This window comes from Micromesistius poutassou (assembly GCF_964030765.1).
Source record: "Micromesistius poutassou genome assembly, chromosome: 12".
NCBI classification, from domain to species: Eukaryota; Metazoa; Chordata; class Actinopteri; order Gadiformes; family Gadidae; genus Micromesistius; species Micromesistius poutassou.
In genome coordinates, this window is record NC_140282.1 from 9,139,698 (window position 1) to 9,163,711 (window position 24,014).

Sequence of the window (24,014 nt, forward strand, 5' to 3'; positions counted from 1 at the left end):
GTGATGATCGCTTGCTCACAGTCAGACAGTGAAGGGTTAAAGACCCGTAATAGGATGAATGGATATTGTGGCTAGCAGCATCTGATTACAGAGACCTCTCCCGAGCGACGCTAGGAAGCACCGAAAATACTCTTTCCCTCTCAAAAGTGTTCTACAGATCCACATTAAAGTAAACTATTGTTTACTAAGGTAACACATTACAAAGCTACTATTCCTGGGGAGTCCAAACTAGCAGCATCCGGGCGTGGAGCATGCATGCACTGGTGGCGAGTCTCTGCAGGACGCATGGAGTCGCAGCGTGATGGCCTATGGGAGTGCAGCAAGCGAGCCTGTTGCTTCTAAGTAAACATTGACATTCAACGCGCTGCTGGCTTCGAGGCACACGGAACCTTTCGGAGTTTCACCAAGCCCGACGCACCCATGTGCCGCCGACAGCCCGCTGGGAGCTTCTAGGGAACAGGATCATCGGCGAAAGAGGATCGGAGCAAAGCAACATAAGTTGCAACAGGTAGGCGCTTGTTGGGGACTTAAGTAGCCTAGCCCGTAGGTTATTGAGATGTTTAGATGTTGATAACGCCAACATGATCGACGCACATCATTAGAAAGCGCAATTGCATCGCTGGGACTGGAGGCGTGTAATGGAGACGCGTAATACTGCGTAATTTACATTATCGCCCGCTTAGCGATCGGTTGGTTTAACGTGACGTAAGCTCGTTCGGGAAAAGTTGGAGTTACATGGGAAGTGTTAAATGTTGATGGCATCGTTTACGTTCACTCGTTTATTCGTATTCTAGGTGTGTGTGTGTGTGTGTGTGTGTGTGTGTGTGTGTGTGTGTATCTGGTTCGACTCTGGGGTTCAGTGCAGCCAGGGCGTCATGACGTCATGTCGCCTGGCTGAGGGTGGGGGCCTCTGCTGCCTCAGTCTGGCCCTCAGGTTCCCTTGAGGAGCAAGTGGATTCTTTTCACAGAAGGTCGAGGTCCATCAGCAGCTGTCAATTCCTCAGGGTGGGCCTATGATAAATACAACTATTTTCTCAACAAAAAAGAGTGAAGAATTGATTGAATTGTTTTGGTCCTAGTACTACACCTAATCGGTTTTGGAGTAGAGTTGTGTCACCTAGGTTACAATACTCTACACACACCATGTAGGACCCTAACCGCATGAACAAGGTATTCAGAATGTACAATATTGACCTAAAATATGTGTTATTCCGAAGAAATGTATTCAATAGAAGTAGTCAAAAGTAGCACATCAGATTGACCTATCTTGTAGTGATGTAGAGTTCGGAAGAATTAAGTTGCGTGTGGATATTATAGCCTTTCGGCTGGCTCTACTCACAGCTGTGCAGGGGAACAATGCTCGATTGTGTCTCTTTATGTTTATTATTCTACCAGAAAATACTCCAGGTTCACTACTGACACGCCACACTCCCGATTGAAATTTGCTGTTGGAGGCAATGATGCAGCCTGCGTTGACTGCTGCCTCAAAGGGCTGATATCTGAGTTGAGCAGGTCTATCCATTCCTCCACTATTGGCTCTTCGATCACTGGAGAGACAGTGCTGCCGCGCAAATATGTTGACGACTGGAGCATTTCCGTCGAGCCATGCCGGCGTGTTCCTAAAGCTGGAACTGGTAATTCTCATGAGACCAGACCTCAATATTTAATCCTATTCCTTACTTGCCAAGGGAAGAGCTCAATGAACTTGCAACTCGTGGTGTGTTGTCGTCCTATTGACAGATACTTTGACCCCTTCTCTCCCGGCCATTCCAAGGTAATTTTAGAAGTGTGATGCATGTCCCCCGGACCTCTTCTCTGAGCTCCGGGGGCTCTCCGGCATTATGTTTACTACACGCTTATTATGTGTGGCATTTCAGTGGGAGCCCCAGAATGTCCCACCTCAGAGCCACTGCTGCTATAACTGCAATAACTGCCACCAACTTACTATCTGCCGCCTCACTCACCTGACAGCCTGCCGGACCAATAGCATCGTCTGGTTCTGTTGGATCCTAACTGCATGTCTGTGGGCTTCAAGGCTTCCTAACAAGCTCCTCTGTTGTCTCTCTGGTGTGTTTCCTCTCTCTCCCTCTCTCTCTCTCCTCTCTCTGTCTGTCTATTTTTTTAAGATTTCTGTCTCTCTCATCTCTCTCTCCTCTCTCTCTCCTCCCTCTCTCTCTCTCTCTCTCTCTCTCTCTCTCTCTCTCTCTCTCTCTCTCTCTCTCTCTCTCTCTCTCTCTCTCTCTCTCTCTGAATCTACTCTTTAGCGTTGCTCTTGTCTATTGCTTTCTCTCAGGCCCTCGGAGAAACAGCACTTGCTTGCATTTGGACTGCTGTCCATCTCTGTTTTCATCTCTGAAAAGGTAAGGTGGTCTCTGCTGGGACCCTGGGATGGAGCACATCATGTATGTGGGTCGAAAATAGTCTTGTTTTGTACTGTGAATGTGTGCAACGTGAGTAGTGTTGTAGGAAGTGGAATGCATTAAGTTCCATACGTCCAACACTCTCTTACTTAAGTGGAAACCGTGGTTTACAAAGTATTTTAAATAAAGTAGATAATCCTACCTCTATGACCTGACTATTCTAGTTTCACCTACATTAATCAAACACGCCTCTTTCTAGTGTTCCCTGAGCCTGAAAACATAGAACCCACTGGGATTATTGGGCATTCATTAATAGGTTTGTAGTGTATGTGAAGCTAGACTCTGACATACTGCAGATAAGTTAAATTTCATAGTCATTTTTCACAGAACAGAAAAAGTTGTTTCATCCCTGCAAGCTTATCGGATTGGAATGGTTTAGAAAAACCTTTCAAGGTTGGCCAATGTATGCATTTTTGGCATTCGCACTAGTGAATTCAAAAGTACTACACAATTGGCTGGGTTTGTATGGAGAGGAACACGAGATCAGGATGTACTCTGTTTTGCATCTCCCTGTGTTTGTTATGTATTTCTTGAAGTGTGTTTTCTGGGTTTGTCCTGTCATGTGGGGCATGACTTAACAGCCTCATCCATCATCCCCTAACCCTAACCTTATCCCAGGGTACACCGTTTTGCCCTTTCAAGCAGTTCCAGTTCATGGTGTACATTTGGAGATATCTGTTACTAAGGACAGATATCAATATCTGTAGTCTCCCTTCCAGTCCTCAACGTTCTTGGATGTACCCATCCTGTATTCAGGATAGCTTCCAAAACAAATTTCTGTCAGTGATTACAGCCCACATACATAGCCAATCAATGCAATGGGTTTGTTAGCAACATGGTCCCCATTTTCTGGGTACAGTCCCTGTTTCTGGCAGCCTGTGCCTGGCTTGAGCTGTTCCTGGAAATGCCCCAGTTAAAAAAAAAAAGAATATGATAAAAAATATATATATGAAACAATGTTGTCACATTGTAGTAAGTAAAGTAAAGTTTTCAACATTGTGTTTCTGAATGGTGCATTTTGTAATCATTAGAATCTGTGACAGTTTGAATGTGTGGGATTCTTTTACTTACTCCAAGTAATAATAGGCTCTGCTATACAACTTGTTTTGTTTATGTTATAGACTGAATGTAAAACCATAACAGTGGTGATTAGTACTAGAAGTTCAGGCCCATTCCCACAACCCCTACAATCACCAACTCAATGATTTACCCTGCTAATAATGGTGTCATGAGCATAATGTGCTTATTCCATGTTTACATGTGTGCTAATGTAACATAACTCTAATACCCATATAAACCTCCCCTAGCTAGCTAGTAGCATAGGCCCAGGAATGCATAGAAGCAGGCCACTGCAAAACCCGTTGGTGTACTGTACATTAATCTGATTATTGACTGGGTTTCCAGCAGAGCTTGAGGCCCTAGACCTAGTCTACCCCTTCCCTCCACCCCTCCCTCCCTTCCGAGCCGGCCTTCCCCCAAGGCCTCCTCCCCCATCTCTGGCCTGCCTGCACTGACCCACTTCTGCCTAAATCCACTGTCGATTGAATCTCCTTCAATCGCTGTGTGTCTCTAGCTTGCACACATCCTGCCTTCCTTACTGTCTGTCACATGCCCCCTAGCTCCTTGTGTTGTATTGATGGTCCAATAATTACTGTAAACTTTACAACTATACAAGTTGTCACTTGCATTGTAGTCTGCTGTAAACCACTGTACACACGGAACTGCTACTGTCTCAAGCGTCCAACTGTGCATGGGTTGTCTTTTTTTCACATGCCTTTCTCTTCGCGGCCTTTGCTTCACGACCATTTATTTATATATTTTTTAAAGCAATCGTCCTTTAAGTACAATGGCCTGCCTACTAGTCCCAGGGGAGATGGATACTGTGTCACAGTTAAGTCTGTGTCCGCCCTGGAATTTAAGCCAAGAGTCGAAGAAGCATAGGTCAGAATGCAGCCGTGATTACTTTTTTCGTTGTGCTTGCCAGCGGGTGGTTAATCACTGTAGACAGGCCCAACGTCTTAAGGAAGGCATCGGTATATCATGATGGTCCTGTAGGCCCGTGCCCTATAGTTATCTCTAGATATATCTCTGACATTGTTATAAACAGACTTCTGGCTGTGTATGTTATGGTTATTTTATGGTTATTTTTTGGTTCTATACAATGTTGTATGAAGCACCTTTTTCCATTAAGGGACAATCGTATTTCTTGAGTCAAACGGCGTACAAGTGTGGGAAATGAACTCAAGAACGTGGTCACTTACCAATGCAAGATAAACATCCTTTGTGGGCACACACCCATGGGAGGGATCTGTGAGGCTCTCCAGTGACTCCTCCACAGCCTCTCAGCTCTCTGAGAGGAGGGTTGTGTTCACCTCCCTGACCGGGGACAGGCACCGGGTCGGCTTGGAGACGCTTCTTTAGGTGTTTATTGTTTTGGTACATCCTCCTCATTGAAGTGGAAGTGTCCTGTTTTTGGGGTGTCGTCCCGGGGGGACTTGGGTGAAGTCCGGTGGTTTGCTGAGGGCTGTAGTTGGAGAGGGTTGGAGGAAGGAGGCTTGCAGACGCGTGGTTGATTATAGGGATGGGTGCGAGAGTGGAGCACGGAGGGGTGGTTCAAAGTAGGTCTGTGGCTCACGGCGAACAAAGCAAGGTAAGCTGAGGCAGGCGTGTGCGTGTCTGGCGCTTTGTGTGCAAGCGGCATGTTGGGGGGAAAAATGATCTGCTGAACTTTCTACTCAACAAGTGTTAATTGTATTTTTATCTGATCATGGTGTCAATATTCCTACGGAGCATAGTGTTTGTATTCTAACTTCGCCATGTTCTTATCCTTGTCATGCCGAGTCTGTGTACTCGTCTTCCGTTGTTCTGTGTGCTTTATTATAGCAACACATCCTTCTGTGGAGCTGGGTTTGACATCAAGTTATGGCAACATTTTAAATGTTTTAGCCTAGACAGAATTTCAGAATCATCAACATTTTGTAGAGTTTGCTTGTTTGATTAACTTTAATTCATTAACTCGTAGAAAAAAAGTTTTTGAACTGTCCTAATAACCTTTTCCATATGTGTTAGCACAAATGTTTTGTAGAAGTGGTCTGATAGTGTGCAGCCTGGCCTAGGGCTGCAGAGAGTGTGCCAGAGCACTGACCTACTCCGCTAATGAGTCTGTCGGTAATACTCGCTGGACATCACAAAGCGTAATCTCTTCTCAGGGCCACCCACACTCTGATGGGATTGAACACAGTTGATCAATAGCTGTATTTCTACTTGTGTTTGATGTATTTTCCTGTGTGTGTGTTTTTAGTATTAAGTGGTAGAATCTTGTGACCGATCTCACAAGTGGCCCATTGAGGAAACGTGGTGACTTTCATGCTCAGTAGTAGGAGATTTGTGGAATGAGTCACTGAAGATACATTTTAGACACGCCTTGCATACTTAACATTGACATTCATAAATGTTGGTTTGTTGGTTTGTTGGTCACCAGTAAACGACTGAATTACCACCAGACACAAGAGTGAAGCACAGGAACAACAAAGTCAAGCATCTAGATCTAGTACCCTTATTTCACAATGACACACACTCTTCGTGGAATAGTAATTAGCATGTGCCGGCCAAGTCAGGTTCTCATACCCGCTCATGTTGTAGCATGTTGATGTCAGATGCCTCCTTTGCTAGAACATTTTCCACTCACTCACTCATTCACACTCCTGTGTTTCTGCATGGGTGAAACATGTATGTTCTAAAAACAGAGCGGAAGTCTCAATGATAAAATGTAAAAAAGACTTGTAGAATAGATTCGCGTGGGGGGGGGGGGGGGGGGAGTAATGAGTACTGCAGAGAAGAGCTTCAGCATTTAAGAAAGATCTGTTGCTGCTGTGGGAGGTGCCATCACGTTGCGTTCATCATTACATGTCACACCTTGCAGATAAATACTTGACTGCGTCTAAACTGCAGTGGAAAGCTATGACTGCAAGTCTATTTTAACCTTTCTTTCTTATCTACAGTATCATAATTTAGAATCCTTTTTTAATTGAATGCTGCGCCGTGTTGACTAACTGTGCAATCAATATCCCCCAAAAGTTTTTTTGTGAATGGTTTCACAACTGCATGACATTTGTCTAGACTCCAAATCCTGGTAGATCACCAAAGGTATAACTAACTAATGCCTCCTTGAAATAACTTGTCAGTCAGCTGGTTTAGCCATCAGTTCCTACGAGGATCAGAATGGACATGATAACCCTGCTGGCCAGCTCATGCCTCTGTTCTCCATATATTAAACCGTTTGATGTTGGGAGTCAGCATTGCTCACTCCCACAGAATAGCTTTTCAAAGGTCATCCGCACTGTACCATGTCATTTCTATCCATGCTGTGTTCTTTATTTTACTGCCACACCCACTCCATATTGCAGACTGGAGATTATGGGTCCGGCATTCCACCCTGGGTATATCCGGAACCCGTTCTAACCAACTAGCCCTTTTGGAAATGTACTGTTTATAGTTTTTTCGGTTTCTCGATTGAGTGGTTACTTTTTCAGTTGGGCTATGAAGGCCCAAAATGGAGGGAGAATCCTAGGTTGAAGTGTAGAACTTTGTTTTGAAGATATTTTACCGTGTGAGGCTTTTACTGGGACACACACACACACACACACACACACACACACACACACACACACACACACACACACACACACACACACACACACACACACACACACACACACACACACACACACACACACACACACACACACTCTCTTTGTGTGTGTGGCAGCTAGCTTCCCTCTCAAGTTGTTGTGTCTGCCACAGGAAGTGTTTTGGCCTTGGCACTGGGAGTCGTCCAATGGGAGTGCGTCAGTGCGGATGTGGATGTATAGAGTTTGGAGGACCGAGGTCACCGTGAACCCTGGGCAAGGTTCATCCACTCTTGAGATGCGTCTACGGTGCTACCGGGTTCATGATATCTCACACAGATTACACGAGGTCCACGGGGTAGTCCAACGATCATTGGATGTGTGAAGTACGGCTGGCCATCCGTTCGGCTGTTATCAAAGATGTGGCTGAGCGCAGAGAGAAGGAGCTCTCCCTCGCCTGTAGTCATCCAAGTTCAGGTTTAATATCTGCGCTGCTCTCCGTGCAAATATTTGTGTATTGTGTTTGACTTAGGCCATGCGTGTGTGTGTGTATGTGTGTGCGTGCTTGTGTGTGTCAGACGGAGAGAGAGTGCATCTCTGATGATCCAACACAAGTGGTTCTGTTGTGTGCTGGTGGGCGGTAGGGAGACGGGGGGGGCCTGGTGGGTAGCGTGTGGTAGAGGCTGCTCTCTGCCAGTAAATGAACCCGTTAGCCGACGTGGAGGCTGCCTGAGCCAAGGGCGGGAGCGCTAAGGTTAGCATACAGCACTCAGACCGCCGCAGCAGGGGAATGGAAGCTGAAGAGCTAAAGAAGCAGGTTGATCATCTGAATCAATATCCTATTGTGTCATGTCTGAAAGAATAATCGTTAAGCATTAGTAGTAGTAGTAATAGAAATGACTCTTTGAAGCTAGCAATTTTTAAATGATGTGTTTTTCTGCCTCATCCCTCTCTCTCTCTCTCTCTCTCTCTCTCTCTCTCTCTCTCTCTCTCTCTCTCTCTCTCTCTCTCTCTCCTCTCTCTCTCCTCTCTCTCTCTCTCTCTCTCTCTCTCTCTCTCTCTCTCTCTCTGATCTCTCAGTCCCTCGTCTAGCGTCATCATTCCGTGCTGTAAGGCCGACCCCAACATGTCTTCCAATGGAGACCTCAGCGACCGGGGAAGCTCTGACAGCTTCTGGGAGGTGGGCCACGCACATGTACACGCACGCGCACGCACACGCATGCACACGTGCACGTATGCACATACACGGACATGCACATGAACACACGCACACACGCATGTATGCACACACACACACATGCACACACACGTGCACTCGCATGTGCAGGCAAGCAGGCCATTTAACGCCAGCACACCCGCGGTCAGGCCTTTTAACGCCGACAGTGCTAACCACAGAGTCCGTGTAATAGCATCTTGTCGGTCTCCTCGCCAGCTCAGCAGGAGGAGCGGCTGACAGGCGTCTGTATGTGTGCCCCGGCGACGGGGAGGATGAGTGTGTCCCGCTGACTGTGTGAGCGGCGCTGTTGCTGGCGATAAGGTGGAGCCGTGTTGTTTTAAACAGAGACACGGGGTGCGTAATGAGTCCCTGCTGACTGGCTCCGTCGCCTGCCAGCCTCCTCTGCAAGCTAATGCAGGCGGCTTTATCCCAGCGGCTGGCTCCTCTCCTCGGCTCTCTGCTCTCTGCTCTAAGGCTGATCTCTGCTCTGTCGCACGCATTGGGTTCAAGAAATGTAGTATATAGTATATCAACGTGTGTGTGTGTGTGTGTGTGAGAAACACTGTCCTCTAGATAAATGTAATGCGCGTTAAAAATTCAATAAATTTGTATTTTATCGAATTTGTCGTATAAAAAATATGATGGATTCGTATGTATGTGTGTGTGTGTGTGTGCACAACACTCTGCTCAACATCAACGTTTGCATTGTGTGTGTGTGTGTGTATGTGTGTGTGTGCAGCCTGGGAACTACAAGCGGACGGTGCGGCGGGTGGATGACGGCCACCGACTGTGCAGTGAGGTGGTGAACTGCTTCCAGGAGCGAGCCAAGATCGAGAGGAGCTACGCTCTGCAGCTCAGCGACTGGGCCCGCAAGTGGAGGGGCACCGTGGAGAAGGGTGAGGGGGGGGAGAGAGAGAGGACCATGGGAGGGAGGGAGAGAGAGAGAGAGGACCAGGGAGAGAGGGAGGGAGGGAGGGTGGGAGGGGTACGGTGGAGAAAGGTGAGGAGGAGAGAGGACCAGGGGAGTGGACCAGGGGAGGGGCACGGTGGAGAAAGGTGAGATGGTCTGAGGGGGGGACCTGAGGAGGGAGGGAGGGAGGGAGGGAGGGATGGAAGGTTAGCCGGTCTAAGGAGAGGACCAGGGGAGGGATGGATGCTTCTGGTGCCGATTAGTGGATCAATAGATCAGTCGATTTACAGAAATTGCATCAAATCTAATTTTGATAATCGATTATTTGTGTAAGTAGTTCGTCAACTTCAAAGGTAGACGTTTTCTGAGTAGGGCGGCGGTCCAATTCAAATATTTGGTTCGATGAAGCTTTTAGATTTTAAGACAATCACTTTGGTCTCTCTTCACACCGTTTACCCCGTCCTCATTGAACCTCGGGTCAAACCTCCGCCCCGTGTCTTGTCCAGGCCCCCAGTACGGCACGCTGGAGAAGGCGTGGCACGCCTTCATGCAGGCGGCGGAGCGTCTGAGCGAGCTGCACCTGGAGATGCGCGGGCGGCTGGCCAGTGAGGACAGCGACAAGGTGCGCGGCTGGCAGAAGGACGCCTTCCACAAGCAGCTGATGGGCGGCTTCCGCGAGACCAAGGACGCCGACGACGGCTTCCGCAAGGCCCAGAAGCCCTGGGTGCGCCGGCTGAAGGAGGTGAGCCCCGGCTGGCCGTGGATGAACGTATCTGAGAAAGGAAGGACCGATGACGGTCGTGTATCACAGAGGGATGTAGCCGCTACATGGCTGTCGGATAGGTAGAATATAATGGAACGTTGAATAATGTTAATTTACATCTCGAATTATGGCACCCATTGCACTCTTGATCATCCCTGGAAGGAGGGATCCCCCACTCTGAAGGAGGGATCCCCCACTCTGCGTTCCTTTTCAAGATTTCTTCCTTGCTAACTAAGGGAGTTTTTTCTTGACCTCTGGGGGGCTAGGGTCAGGGGGGTGTCCTAAATATATGGCCTGTTAAGCCCTTTGAGGCTGTACCTGTGTTTAAGGGCTATACAAATACAATTTAATTGAATTGACTTCAAAGTCAGCTCATAGACTCGTTGAATGTGTCTTCATTCAACTGCACCGTCGTCTTGATATGAGTGACAGTTGACAGGTAGATAGACTCCGCACACTACATCGGCTTGACGGAAGGGATTGGAATCGATAAACTGGAATGACGTGAGATCGAGATGATATCAAGGAAACATTTTCTGATGCCTAAAGGCACACCTCGATGTACCCTCAATAGCATAAGAAGTAAATGACAGGTTTCTGTTGTCTGTTCGTTATAATGACGACTCTTGTATAGAGTATCGAACCGATGGATCAAACTGCAGGAGTGTCACCGTCTCCAGTGACCTCTAAGGCGTTTACCGCGGCTGTTTCTAATTGGGTCAGATTCCATCACAGCAGACTTGCGACACCAATGTCCCAGCAGAGATGCGTCATGCTGCTGGAGTACACAGTGCCGGGCAAGAGAATACCCCACACCAGGGTTCAAAGACGGCAGCCAGAGCAGCACCAGTGTGTGTTGGCTACTGCCAGATTCTGAGCTGAAGATGACAGCATGTGGAGCATTGTGTACATAGTATTTGAACTAGTTTTTCCCACGCCACAAGAGAAGATGGGAAGGGAAAAAAATGTTTCACAAACTTTGACTTGTGTGTTTCAATTTCAAGCCAATTAACTCCCTTGCTGTAATGATAAATAGCATATTGACAGTACTGTCAATACATCATATATTGTAAATCAAGACACGAAAATAGAGTCAGTCGTGTGTGTGTGTGTGTGTGTGTGTGTGTGTGTGTGTGTGTGTGTGTGTGTGTGTGTGTGTGTGTGTGTGTGTGTGTGTGTGTGTGTGTGTGTGTGTGTGTGTGTGTGTGTGTGTGTGTGTGTGTGTGCGTGCGCAGGTGGAGTCCACGAAGAAGAGCTACCACCAGAGCAGGAAGGAGGAGCGCACGGCACTGACCCGGGAGAACCACGCCAAGGCGGACCCCACCAAGTCCCAGGAGGAGGTCCGCAAGTTCTCCACCAAGGTGGAGCGCTGCACCGAGGAGGCCGACAAGGTACGGCTAGAGGGGCACACACACACACACACACACACACACACACACACACACACACACACACAGACACACACACACACACACACACACACAGACACACAGACACACACACTTATCATCAGCAGTTTGTTAATTGCTAGTGTGGCACCACATAATAGATGTGCTCACTAATGTGTGGACACAAACCTGTAGATAGGAGAGTGGATATGCATTAACATACATTCGTGAACACACACCAGAGACAAACACACACACACCAGAGACACACACAAACACACACACTCACACACACACCAGACACGCCCTGACTAAATACGTAGGGCATCAGTACTTCCAGTGGGAATGTGTCCGGTGAGAACCAGGACTAACATACCTGAGTGAGCGTTTACTCTGTGTCAGGCGTGACCGGGCCTGCAGGCCTGCTGCCATCTGCCCACCGCCGCTGGTGTTCACATCCACCCTGACACCCAATCAAAATGATGCCCTGAACTCTTAAAAGTTCAGATCGAATCCCATAAAACTTAAATAAGTTTGCAGAAACTTTAAATATAAGCAGGGATGGAATGATGTCAGTCCCTCCTTAGGTGTGTGTGTGTGTGTGTGTGTGTGTGTGTGTGTGTGTGTGTGTGTGTGTGTGTGTGTGTGTGTGTGTGTGTGTGTGTGTGTGTGTGTGTGTGTGTGTGTGTGTGTGTGTGTGTGTGAGAGACACCATGTCCCAGTAAAAGCCTCACACAGTAGAATATCTTCAAACAAAGTTCTACACTCCGACCTAAAATTCTACCTCCATCTGGGGCCTTCATAGCCATGTTTGTGTGTCATGAGTGTGTGCCCGTGTGTGTATGTATGTTGAGCATGTGTGTGTGTGTGTGTGTGTGTCAGGCCAAGCAGCGCTATGAGAAGGCTCTGGAGGACCTGAACCGCTGTAACCCGCGCTACATGGAGGACATGGAGCAGGTGTTTGACCTGACGCAGGACGCAGAGCGCCGACGCCTGCGCTTCTTCAAGGAGGTGCTGCAGGACATCCACACACACCTGGACCTGTCCCGCCAGGACGGGTAAGACAGACACACGCACACGCACACGCACACGCACACACACACACACACACACACACACACACACACACACAGAACAGATTGATCAAAATCCAGCCTCAAACGACATTGATATTTGTCTTGTGCATGGGATAGACGTGTGTGTGATGTGTGTGAGCCTGAGAGTGACTCGACAACTAGTGCGGTTTTCCATTAACTATTATTTTCCCTCTCCCCTCATATTTATTTAAACTAGTCATCGTTCCCATGGTGACACTGTTTGCTGTTGAACAAGTGTACCACTGTCTAAATATTGGTTGGAATTTGACTTCAGATTATCGAACATGTTCATGTTCAGGAACTCTTTTGGCAATCATCACAAAGGTTCAGGAATTCATGGATTTTACTTTGGCACAGCAGCGTGAGCTCAGTACCACATAATTATTTGGGTCATATGATAGCCGTTAGCTGAATGTGGTGTCAAGTATATCGGCATTGTTATTTTAAGAACCGGTTATGTCAATTGAACCAGCAAGAGTTGAATTCTGTGGATATTCTGTCTCGAGCAAGGCACTGCTTGTGGCGGTAGCAGGGTGTGTCCAGGAAAAAAAACACGAATGTGCTCTTGGATGTTTGGAAATGTCAGAATTGACCCCTGCCTAGGGCTCGAATCTGGCCACTGCTCTACAGCACCACCCAGAGGGTGGATATGGTAATGGCTTTTAACCACACCAGTATCCATTGGAAAGGATTGATTGCTGTTAAAGTCCTCTTTCCGGTTTCAGACCTTTCAGTCTTTTGCTTCACAGCGCGTGACTTCCACCCCTGTCAGGCAAATCTACTGTTTGTCTTTTAGTGGTGAGGAAGTAGTTTCAATTTAAACAGACCTTGGGCATACACACACACACACACACACACACACACACACACACACACACACACACACACACACACACACACACACACACACACACACACACACACACACACACACACACACACACACACACACACCAGACTAACAGGCACCAACTAACAGGCAATGATGTGAACGAGGCCTCATTATTAAATCTATTTCAATCAAACCTTTTATGGATTTCATTAGAAGCAGAGGGTTTAATCGGGAGCTGTGTAACCCAACCCCTCCCTCATGCGTGTTGTTATTGAAGCAGCCCGCGAGGGAGCTCGGGTGTGTGGTTCAAGGCCATGGCTCAACACCTCAAACCAAACTATTTGATCATGTAAGGCTATGGAAGACATGTTCCTTTGACCTCCCTGGAAGCTCATCTTCGGTGGTCTGGTTGAGAACCTGACCCTTGACCTCGTGTCGTGTGTCACTCAAACGTCCTGCGTGGCCACACACTGAACCAAGCGCTATTAAATAAGAGTGGAGTAAAGAGAACGGTTGTGGTGGTTTGTGATGAGGTGCTCACCGTGTGACTGTGGCGCTCTGCTGTGGAAGGTTCCAGAGCCTGCACCGGGACCTGGGGCAGACCATCAGCGCAGCCAACGACGTGGAGGACCTGAAGTGGTGGAGGAACACCCACGGGCCGGGCATGAGCATGAACTGGCCTCAGTTTGAGGTAAACGTCATCAGGCAAACTCACTCGTTCACTCAGTCGTCTCACTCACTCACTCACTCACTGCCTCCTCGTTCACTCACTCACCAATCGCTCGCTCACTCGCTCGCTCGCTCACTCACTCACTCACTCGTTCATTCATTTATTCACTCATTCGTCATTTGTACACTCACTGGTTCACTCACATACATAACTACATGCATGCATGCATTTTTTTGCCATTAATTTCATTCATTCATCCATTCTTTTTTTCACATTGATAATACTGGTCTAGCATTATACCCAAGTATCCCATTCCAGCCCTTCTTTCTATGACTTCTAGGCCCGTGTGGTACTGGGGGTATGGGGGGTGTACGGCCCACGAGGAATGCATGTGAAACAAGCGGCTCGGAGTGAAAGCCTTGTTGTGTGACCGGGGGGCTTGAGTGGGCCTTGGAATGGCTGTTAGCGGAATGAGCTAAAGACCCTCTTCCTCATGAGAACACAACTTACACATATACACGCGTCCGCAGCAACACCCTCGTTAGCGCTCATTGGAGAGAACCCGCGCTACGATGGTTCACCCAAGAGGTTTTCACACGGCCGGGATTGGTTTCCTGTGAAAACAAAAACCAAATAAACAGGATTTCTCTCTTTTATGTGTTATGGTGTTTCATCATTTGTGCTTGATCTGTCCTTTCCCGCTCTGGGCTTAATACAGGGAGCCAAAGCACACAGCAAGAGTCATCTTTGTGGAACACGGGGCACATTTAGGGTCTCCTCGTAGGGATGCCAGATTAGGGGTCCCCCCCCGTGATCAGCTGACTTATCAGCCTCCATGAGTGACCTTGCAAAAGAAAAATAGAACCCTCTTTTCAGATAGAACTTGATTATATTATTTGTTATAATGCATGGATAGCAGCTCACCTCTGTGATTCCACCTGGGATGGTTGCCAGGCCGTGCGGTAACCTTCTAAATCAGTGTCTGTGTGACCAAAGAGGCCTAACCTGGCAACCATCGTCAGGAGCACTAGAAATAGGATTGACAGAAAGTCAGCAGCATGTTCGTGTGTGTGCATCACTCGGTCTAAAGGGCTCTCTGGCTACACCTGGCTGCCCCTGGAGGGACGGGGAAGGGGAGGGGCCCAGAGAGCTTCTATGTCCTCAGGAATCTCTTGGCATTCTCTCAGCGCACACACACAGAGGGAGCCATTGTCCCCGTGCTGTGCTCCGTCTCACACACTCTGGTGCAGACCCGCACGTATGCATGAATGCAGTGCACGCATGCGCCGCCCCCCCCCCCCCACACATAATGCACTGTTCTGTGTTTTTATTTTTGAAAACTGTATCCTGCTGTACAACAGTTCCCTCCACAGCTAAGTTATTGGCACAGCTTAGTCTGCGGGGGGGGGGGGGGGGCTTGCAGTGAGCCATCATTTGCCGTGGAAATCCTTCAACAAAAGTGTGTGTGTGTGTGTGTGTGTGTGTGTGTGTGTGTGTGTGTGTGTGTGTGTGTGTGTGTGTGTGTGTGTGTGTGTGTGTGTGTGTGTGTGTGTGTACTCTCTCAGGAGTGGTCCCCGGAGGCGAGTCGCACCATCAGCAGGAAGGAGAAGGGTTGCCATGACGAGGACAACGTGGTGACCCTCACCAACATCGTGCCGTCTGGCGCGGAGGATGCCCCGCCCACTCCCACCCCCACCATCCTGGACACAAGCAGGTGGGATATGTGAATATTAGGGCTGGGCAATGATTAAAAGTTTTAATCGCGATTAATCGCATAGTATTGGTGAGTTAACTCGCGATTAATCACACTATTTTAAATCCAATCTAATTGAAGATAAATGAGATTATCAAATGGAATGACACATTATCATTCATACCAAATGTACTCAATAAGCAAAAACTAGACCAAGTCATCTTTTTAGTTTTAGTTAGTAGGAGTTTTATTGACTCACTCAGTGTGGGTTGAATATGAAACTTACGGAACACCACAGATTTGGGAATTGTAAACAGGCAGTTAATTAGTACAATTGTAAACCAACAGTTACTGCAAGTGTAGTTAAATTCAAATAAGTAGTGCCACAGATTTGGGAATTGTAAACAGGCTGTCACACAAGTGTAATTGAATGTAAAGTAAGTGGAACAAAATTATTATTTTTTTTCTGATATTAATGTTGACATTCTGTGGGCAAAACCTTTCAAAATCCCAAAAAAGAGTGTGCGTTAATGCGTCAATTTCGCGATAAAATAAGATTGTGTTAGTGCGTAATTAACGCCTTAACGTTAGCCCAGCCCTAGTAAATATATGTGTGTGTGTGTGTGTGTGTGTGTGTGTGTGTGTGTGTGTGTGTGTGTGTGTGTGTGTGTGTGTGTGTGTGTGTGTGTGTGTGTGTGTGTGTGTGTGTGTGGAGGGAGACGGCAGGCGTAGGGGTTCAAACCCACAACCTTTGGGCAGAGTCCGTTGCCCCGGTCGCTAGAGGGTCCTGTTGTCCTGTGTTCCACTAGTAGGAACTCACCTGCTCTGTCTAGTTCTGGTCGCTGCTCCATTGGTTGGTTGACAGGCACTTGACAAATGAGAATTGAGACAAATTGGTCGTATGATCACAGGTGTTTCTTTCATAAGGAAAAAAAACATTTCCTCGTCCATTATTTTCTGGGGCGAAAGGGACATTTGCAGACTCATGTATTTTGTTTTTGAGTCTTATGCTGTATTGTGTTAGATTAACAAATTCTGAATATAAATCAAGGCTCTGTAGTTCTGTTATTAATAATCATATGGTATAATTGACTTCAAAACACCCCAGTTTTCACAGCTTTGAACTCGTCCAACTTAAGATGTTGATGTTTAACGCCCGTAGGCTCTGAGTGTGAACGTATCAGACTTGGCACCTTGGCCCACATCGCAGCATCGCCCACTGGGACCCATTATACCAAACACAGAAGAAAGGCTAGAATCATCCGACTTTCTACTCTGGTGTGACCCGCTTTACATTGAAGCTCTGATGTAACCGAGTCGGACTCGGACCATGAGTGGATCTGAAACCCACTGACACTATCTATCTAGAGATAATGTGCATTTCATTTTCTACCAAGATTTTCTGCCCTAGATATGTCAGAAACAGAGAGAGTGTGTGTGTGTGTGTGTGTGTCCTCACACACACACACACACACACACACACACACACACACACACACACACACACACACACACACACACACACACACACACACACACACACACACACACACACACACACACACACCAGTATTCAACTCTGTACTTTGCCTTACTTCAAACTCTTAATTGCTAACTTAAATCGCTGACTCAGGCCTCAGAGGCTGTGTGTTGTTTGTGTGTGTGTGTGTGTGGGGGGCGGGGTGGGGGGTGGGGGTCAGACATGCTCCCGCTGGGCTCTTCAAAAGAGGAGCACCCTGTCCTCTCTCCCTCCCCACGGCCCCATTAGCCCCCAGTAACACAGTAGTCTCTCTCTCATGCCTCTCCCAGCAGGCCTGGGCATCGCTCCCTGCGGTTCACCACTAGTCATTATCACCACCCCGGAGTAGCAGAGCCACTGTTCACCGCTTTGTTCTGCCCTCTTATGGACTCCTCCAGCCCCTGAACAGCTACAACCTTTCAGAGGGGTTATTAAAGATCATCATTAGCATGTTAACGGGGTAGTTCAGGATTTTGGACGTCGGGTCTCATTTCCAAGTGAGCCAGTGTGTTATTTATCATTGGAGACCGTTTTCAACACTTTTCATTCAGTCCTTCTAGTTGCAGAAATCGCTGGTGTTAGGCTAGCGCAAGTCGAGGGGAACTGCTAGCCTGCCAATGAAAACAGTTTTACCCACTCCCGAGGCAAACCAATTATAATGCCAGACTATCGATGTAAATGCCTGTGTTGATAGATTAATATTAGAAATAAAACTATCCTTGCATCGCAATGATCACATTACATTCTGGGGGACTACTTTCTCAGCAGCGGCGGAATTTCACTTTGCTCCGGTGTAGCAACCAATTCACTACAGCAGAAGGTAAACAGAGAAGCGCACTCCAGGTAATATCAGTCCGCCGCTGCCGTAGCTTGCTTCCAGCTACAGGGATTATAAACTAAATGCAATGCGATGCAAGGGTAAGTTTATTTCTAACACTATTCTATCAACACAGACATTTACATCGTTAGTCTGGCATTATAATTGGTTTGCCTCGGGAGTGGGTAAAACAGTTTTTATTGGCAGGCTAGCAGTTACCCTCGACTTGCGCTAGCCTAGCACCAGCGATTTCTGCAACTAGAAGGACTGAATGAAAAGTGTTGAAAACGGTCTCCAATGATAAATAACACACTGGCTCACTTGGAAATGAGACCCGACGTCCAAAATCCTGAACTACCCCGTTAACGTGGCGCTTTGATGGTCGGTCGCTGAACCAAAGGTTGTGTTCCCCTCGCTCCTTGACCTGGTTATGAAGGGGAGGGGCCTATCCATAAGCCAGCAGAGGTGCATGATGGGATACCGTTTCTGCCCTGCCTGCCCTTGCCCATTTTGACCCAAATTAGTATTCAGGTCAATATGAACACTGGAAACAGAATCTGGGCAATGATTCCGTGTTACTTTTACATTTTTTTGAGTTGTTTCACTCAGACGATCAATAGATCATCTGAAATTGCATTCTGAATCAGTAGAAGAACAATTCTGATCTGGGATGTTTGATGAAGAACACGTGCAATGTGGTCATGTTCCATCTGACCTTAGGCCTACGCTTCAAGGTTGTGAGGTTCAGTTCATACCAGTCAAAGGCATACTGCTAAGGTCACGCTATGGTTCAGGCTGCTTCACCACATCCTGCTCAGAACAGTAGCTAGAGGGAACCAGCATGCTAGACGCTTATTGCAATGCAGGTTAATGGATATGAGCACAGACTCAGACATCCACGAAGGAACTCCCTCCACAAACGCGTGCACACACATGCACGCACACACGCACACACACGCAATCCACCCAAAGCCAAGTCTGACTCTGACTCTTTGAGGAATGACCTCTGGTTCATTCCTCAAAGCCGCTTTAACTTCAATACACACCCTTGACATGCATTCTCTCTCTCTTCCTCTGCCTCCCTCCCTCTCACGCTCCCTTTCCCTCTCCCTCTCCGCCTTCCTCCCACTGCCTCTCTCCCCCTCTCCCTCTCCTTCCCTCTCCCTCCCTCTGCCTCTCCGCCTCTCTCCCTCTCCCTCCCTCCTGTCCGCAGGGTGAAAGACTATTCCTCGGACTGGTCGGACGAGGACGGCTCTAAGAAGGGACTGGGGGTGAACGGCATGGGCGAGGGGGAGCAGCAGCAGCAGCAGGAGGAGGAGGAGGAGGAGTTGGAAGAGGAGGATAAGGTAGAGGCTGTCCCGGTCCGTGCGCTCTATGATTACACGGGCCAGGAGGCCGACGAGCTGAGCTTTAAAGCAGGTATTAATCCCTACTAATGCCTATTAATCACCCACGCCTCTGTGGCTCCTTTCACACACTGAGGAAACACGGCGCATGCTTACTGCTTACTAGGAGACGCAGGCAAAGACAGACACACAGAAACACACACACACACACACAAACAGCTTATTAGGAGACACAGACACGCAGACATAGACAGACGCACAGACAGACACACACACACAGACAGCTTACTAGGACACACACACACACACACACACACACACACACACACACACACACACACACACACACACACACACACACACACACAGAGTCATGCTATTATTTTTGTGTATATGACAATCATATTTGACAGCACATATGCAGAACACACTCACACATGCAATGTTCATATTTCTATGAATGTATGACTGAACTGTATGTTTCATACAGTTTGTGTGAAAAGTTCAAAGATTATTCGCCAGGCGAATAATCACTTGGGATCAAAACTGATCATGTTTGATGGATGCTTTATCAAATCTTGAACCTAGAATCCATAATGAGATAATAAATACTCACTAAATTGGTGCAGATTTATTATTTCCACAAGCCCTGGTTTGTTTACAGCAATACATTGATTCAAAAGGCTGATTGAATTATTTGATTGTAGATATCAACTAGGGCTGTGTAATTATTACAAAACTAATTATCCAGATTATCGATTATTTAATTGATAATCGGTTGCACCTACTATATATAATAAAGCTATTGCTGAATATAAGCAAGCATACTTTATCAATTAATGAAGGTTAAAGTGAACTGTTGTGTCACTGTCGTGTGTCACTGCACTGTCACTGTCGTGCCAATGTATTCTCACTGCAGTGTCACGGTAGTGTCACTGTTGTAGGGTAGGGTCACTGGTGTTTCAGTGCAGTGTCACTCTAGTACTTACTGGGAATTTACACCGCAGGCGAGAGAGAGATGTGAGCGCAACGTAGGACGCTTGAAAATAGAAGTGAAGCGTAAAGTTAAGCTTTGGTCGGCCATGAGACGGGCATAGAACGCTGCCGGTGTAAATCAGTGCACTAGTTTGAATGGAATTCTATCTCTAGCTGTAGTCGGAGGTCTGACGGCCGACTAAAAAACGCGTCTAAAACAGCTCTGGTGTAAATTGGCCTTTAGTGTGACTGCAGTGGCACTGTAGTGTCACTGGAGTGTGCTGAATTCTGCAATGTCTGTTTTTTGTGGACCAGTTCCCTTTTAGCTTGACAATATCAGAAGAGGATGATAAACATTGCGATTTCAAAAGTCCTTCACCAAGCACACGCTGATCTCCACCTAGCACATCTGGCGAGTCCTCGCTACACATGAACACAACCTCACCCCCACCCCCACCCCTCCACCCCACCCCTCCACCCCTCTGTGCAGGAGAGCAGCTGCTGAAGATGACGGAGGAGGACGAGCAAGGGTGGTGCCAAGGCCGGCTGTCGGACGGCCAGGTGGGCCTGTACCCGGCCAACTACGTACAGGTGGTCGCCTCATGACACCACGGCCCGCCCACCTCAGCCCCGCCCCTTCCGGGCCGCCCGCCCAATGGTACTGGAGAGTTAGACGCCTGGACCAATCACACCATGCCACCAGAGCCCACGTGAGCGCGTGCCCTTCCCCGAGTGGACACTGTGACACTTGCCAACCAACCATTCCTGAACAATTTTTATTTTATTTTATTTTCCTTTTTCTCAAATACCTTTTGCTCTTCGCCTAGCTACGGGGCCAAGGGAGTCCGCTGTGCTTCCAGCAGCCATTTTGCGTCACATAATGTTGTCCAGAGTGACCGTGTCTCTCTGTCTAGACGTTTTTTTTTCCGTTGGCAGCGTTATCACTCGTGGGGGAAGTGCCTTCGTGGAGACGGTTGACCTTGAACGTCTAGCGGTGACCTCTGTAAGATGCTAGCTGATGTTAGACCTGGCCACGCCCACACGATGACCACGCCTACGCGATCACGTGATCACATTGCTTGGCATAGGTTACCCCGACAACTAAAATCGTCCGGGTGTGGCCCTTGTGTGTGTATATGTGTTACCTGTTTTGATCACCTGTTGGAAGCATAAAAAACAAGTCGTTATATTATGGTAGGTTTAACATTGTCTATGGATATTTAGACTTGTTGATTTGTTCTATGAATCAGCTTCTTCTCCTGCTATTTCTGCTATTATCTTTAAAAAAAAAAAAATCGTTGTCAATCAGACTCAAACTTATTGAGTTTTTAGTTTAAAAAATGTTTCCTTGTCGAAACCATCTAATCTTTTATTTGTTGGTCCGTTTCTTTTTGTTGCTAAACTGACAAACGTGAGGGAGGGCATGAGTGGTTTCCTAGTTCATTTTGAGATTGTTTCCTGAGATGTGTGTGATTGTGTGCGGTTGTGTGTGTTTGTTTGCGTGTGTGATATATTGGCCACTGCTAACCCTGAGCACCGATGCTGGAGCTAACCCATGTACCCTCTCAATAAAACCATTGGGAAAACTACAGCGCTTCAGTGCTTGTGATCTTTGGTGTGACCCTAACCCTGTGTTTCAGTGGGGAAGATTTAATCAGGCCTAGGGCTGAGAGACACACACACACACACACACACACACACACACACACACACACACACACACACACACACACACACACACACACACACACACACACACACACCTGTACGCCATCTATAGCAGAAGCCAGTCATCAAAGATCAAATTTAATTAACAAAAGTGAGGCACGAGCATAAACAGCTGATTTTTAAATAGTCTTGATCTTGATCTTGATCTTTCCTGATGTTTTGGTTTATCCTGTGTTTTTAACTCCACTCATAAATCACAGATTTGACTTTTTAATGGCAGAAACACCCAAGGAATATTACTATTACACCATTGTGTAAAACTGCGTTTTACTCCATTAATCACAGGCGACATATTTTACAGTTTTAGGTTTCAGAGGGATCATGGAGTTCTGGAGACCATCACTCCCGCAAACTCAGAAGAAGTGATTTGCTTCCAGACTGGCCGAAGAGATGAGAACCGATGACAGTGTAGAAATCAATACGCTTTACGACTAATAAAAAAATGCAAACTGATCAGGGAGAATGTATTGTTTTAGTTCACTGAGGACACACTATTGATCACTCAGCATAAAGCGGTCTGTTGTGATTTTAATAGGTTATATTTGAGTAGAAGGCTGACACTTCTGCTGATGTTGGAATAGTATTATCTCCTTCCGGCCGTCATTGAAACTGTAGCTCAGCTTCTTGTTGTCCTCCTGGGGATATCATATAGCTAAGGAACCTTTTAGGATCAAGTTTCTAATCATCAACCTCAACCTCAATTCACCGCATTGATAAAACTTGCCCATCCTCGAGTCAATCCATTCAGGGATTTTTTGCTCCTCTTTCTTTTATGTGTCATTTTTGTTTTGTCCACTAGATATCCTCATTCTTTACTTTTAAGTATTATTTCCCTGAATTATCTCTACTATTATAATAAGTGCGTGTTTTGGTCTATTTAGGTCAGCCCTTTCAGCTTCCCTGTTGTCAGATTATCTGTGGTTTGTAGCAGGTCCCTGTGTTTTCCTAGAATTTTATTTCCATTCTCCCCACTAGTCTTGACTCTTTCTGTCTGTTCCAGTTTCCACTTGCTTCTACTGTTTGTTCCTGGTTTCTGCACAACATTCTATTTAACTTCATGGATCTTCTTCCTCCTTTATGTCTGCTTTTGAGTCTAAGTTGAGAACCCTCTCACACACTCTTGCTATGATTTTTGTTTTTATAATACATTTATTGTCGGCTACTGATTATTTGGGATACAACTGACCAGCATCAGAGTGAATAAGATATACAATGTCATAGCAAACACAGGGGTGCTTAAAGTCACCTGCCGCAAAAGAGCTTAGCTCAGTGGCTGGTGTTAGTTGATTAAAGTCTTAAAGGACACATTATTATCATTTTCAACAGATGCAACCTTACAATATCATTGTCATAAATTGTATAAGTTGATTCATTAACAAACAAACAAACAAGCACACACACACACACACACACACACAAGCATACACACACACACACACACACACACACACACACGCACGCACACGCACACACATGCACACACACACACACACACACACACACACACACACTAACCTTCACACCCAAGTGATTAAGCACAAGCTCTAGCGTGTAAAGTAAGGCAACTGATTGTGGTTTGATTCAGGACCTGTGCAATATACCTAAAATTGTGTTCCATGGAAGAATTATTAGCAAACATGTTGTGTAAGTGTACATATCTTGTTGGACAGGATGAGGTAGAGAGTGTGAGAGTTGGAACTCGTACTACGTACACAGGCACTTACAATTTTGGGCTTATATACGCCAAGCCAATAATGTTAGAGACCGATTAAATGATGTATCATTATTACTCCCAATGTGCCCTGCATGATTCATCTAGTTTGGGTTGAAAGTTCAAACCTTCGTTCAAACCAAATATAACTGATTCATATAATTAGTTATTGTGTTGTTGTTTTGCCTTGACTTGCACTGTTTATAGAAACAATGCAAGTCAAGGCAGAACACAACACAACAACAACAACCATGAGGGATAGGCAAAGGCCCATCCCTCTATAAATATATAGTATAGTTCT

At 46.7% G+C, this 24,014-nt stretch overlaps 1 protein-coding gene across 4 annotated transcripts; it reads left to right on the plus strand.

Moving 5' to 3' along the window:
• Positions 1–241: 241 nt before the first annotated feature.
• On the plus strand, positions 242–21,863 carry pacsin3 (protein kinase C and casein kinase substrate in neurons 3). 4 transcript variants are annotated; one of them, XM_084475980.1, is made up of 11 exons: positions 851–2,067; positions 2,294–2,360; positions 8,129–8,228; positions 9,004–9,160; positions 9,681–9,916; positions 11,173–11,328; positions 12,208–12,383; positions 13,825–13,945; positions 15,490–15,638; positions 19,167–19,372; positions 20,765–21,863. In XM_084475980.1, the coding sequence occupies exons 1-11, from the start codon at positions 1,842–1,844 to the stop codon at positions 20,878–20,880; spliced, it is 1,710 nt and encodes a 569-aa protein (XP_084332106.1). In that variant the 5' UTR covers positions 851–1,841; the 3' UTR covers positions 20,881–21,863. The 4 variants fall into 4 exon arrangements, with proteins under 4 accessions (XP_084332107.1, XP_084332106.1, XP_084332109.1 ...); XM_084475981.1 differs by lacking the exons at positions 851–2,067; positions 2,294–2,360 and adding an exon at positions 242–508; XM_084475983.1 differs by lacking the exon at positions 851–2,067 and having other exon boundaries at positions 2,305–2,360.
• The last annotated feature ends 2,151 nt before the right edge of the window (positions 21,864–24,014 follow it).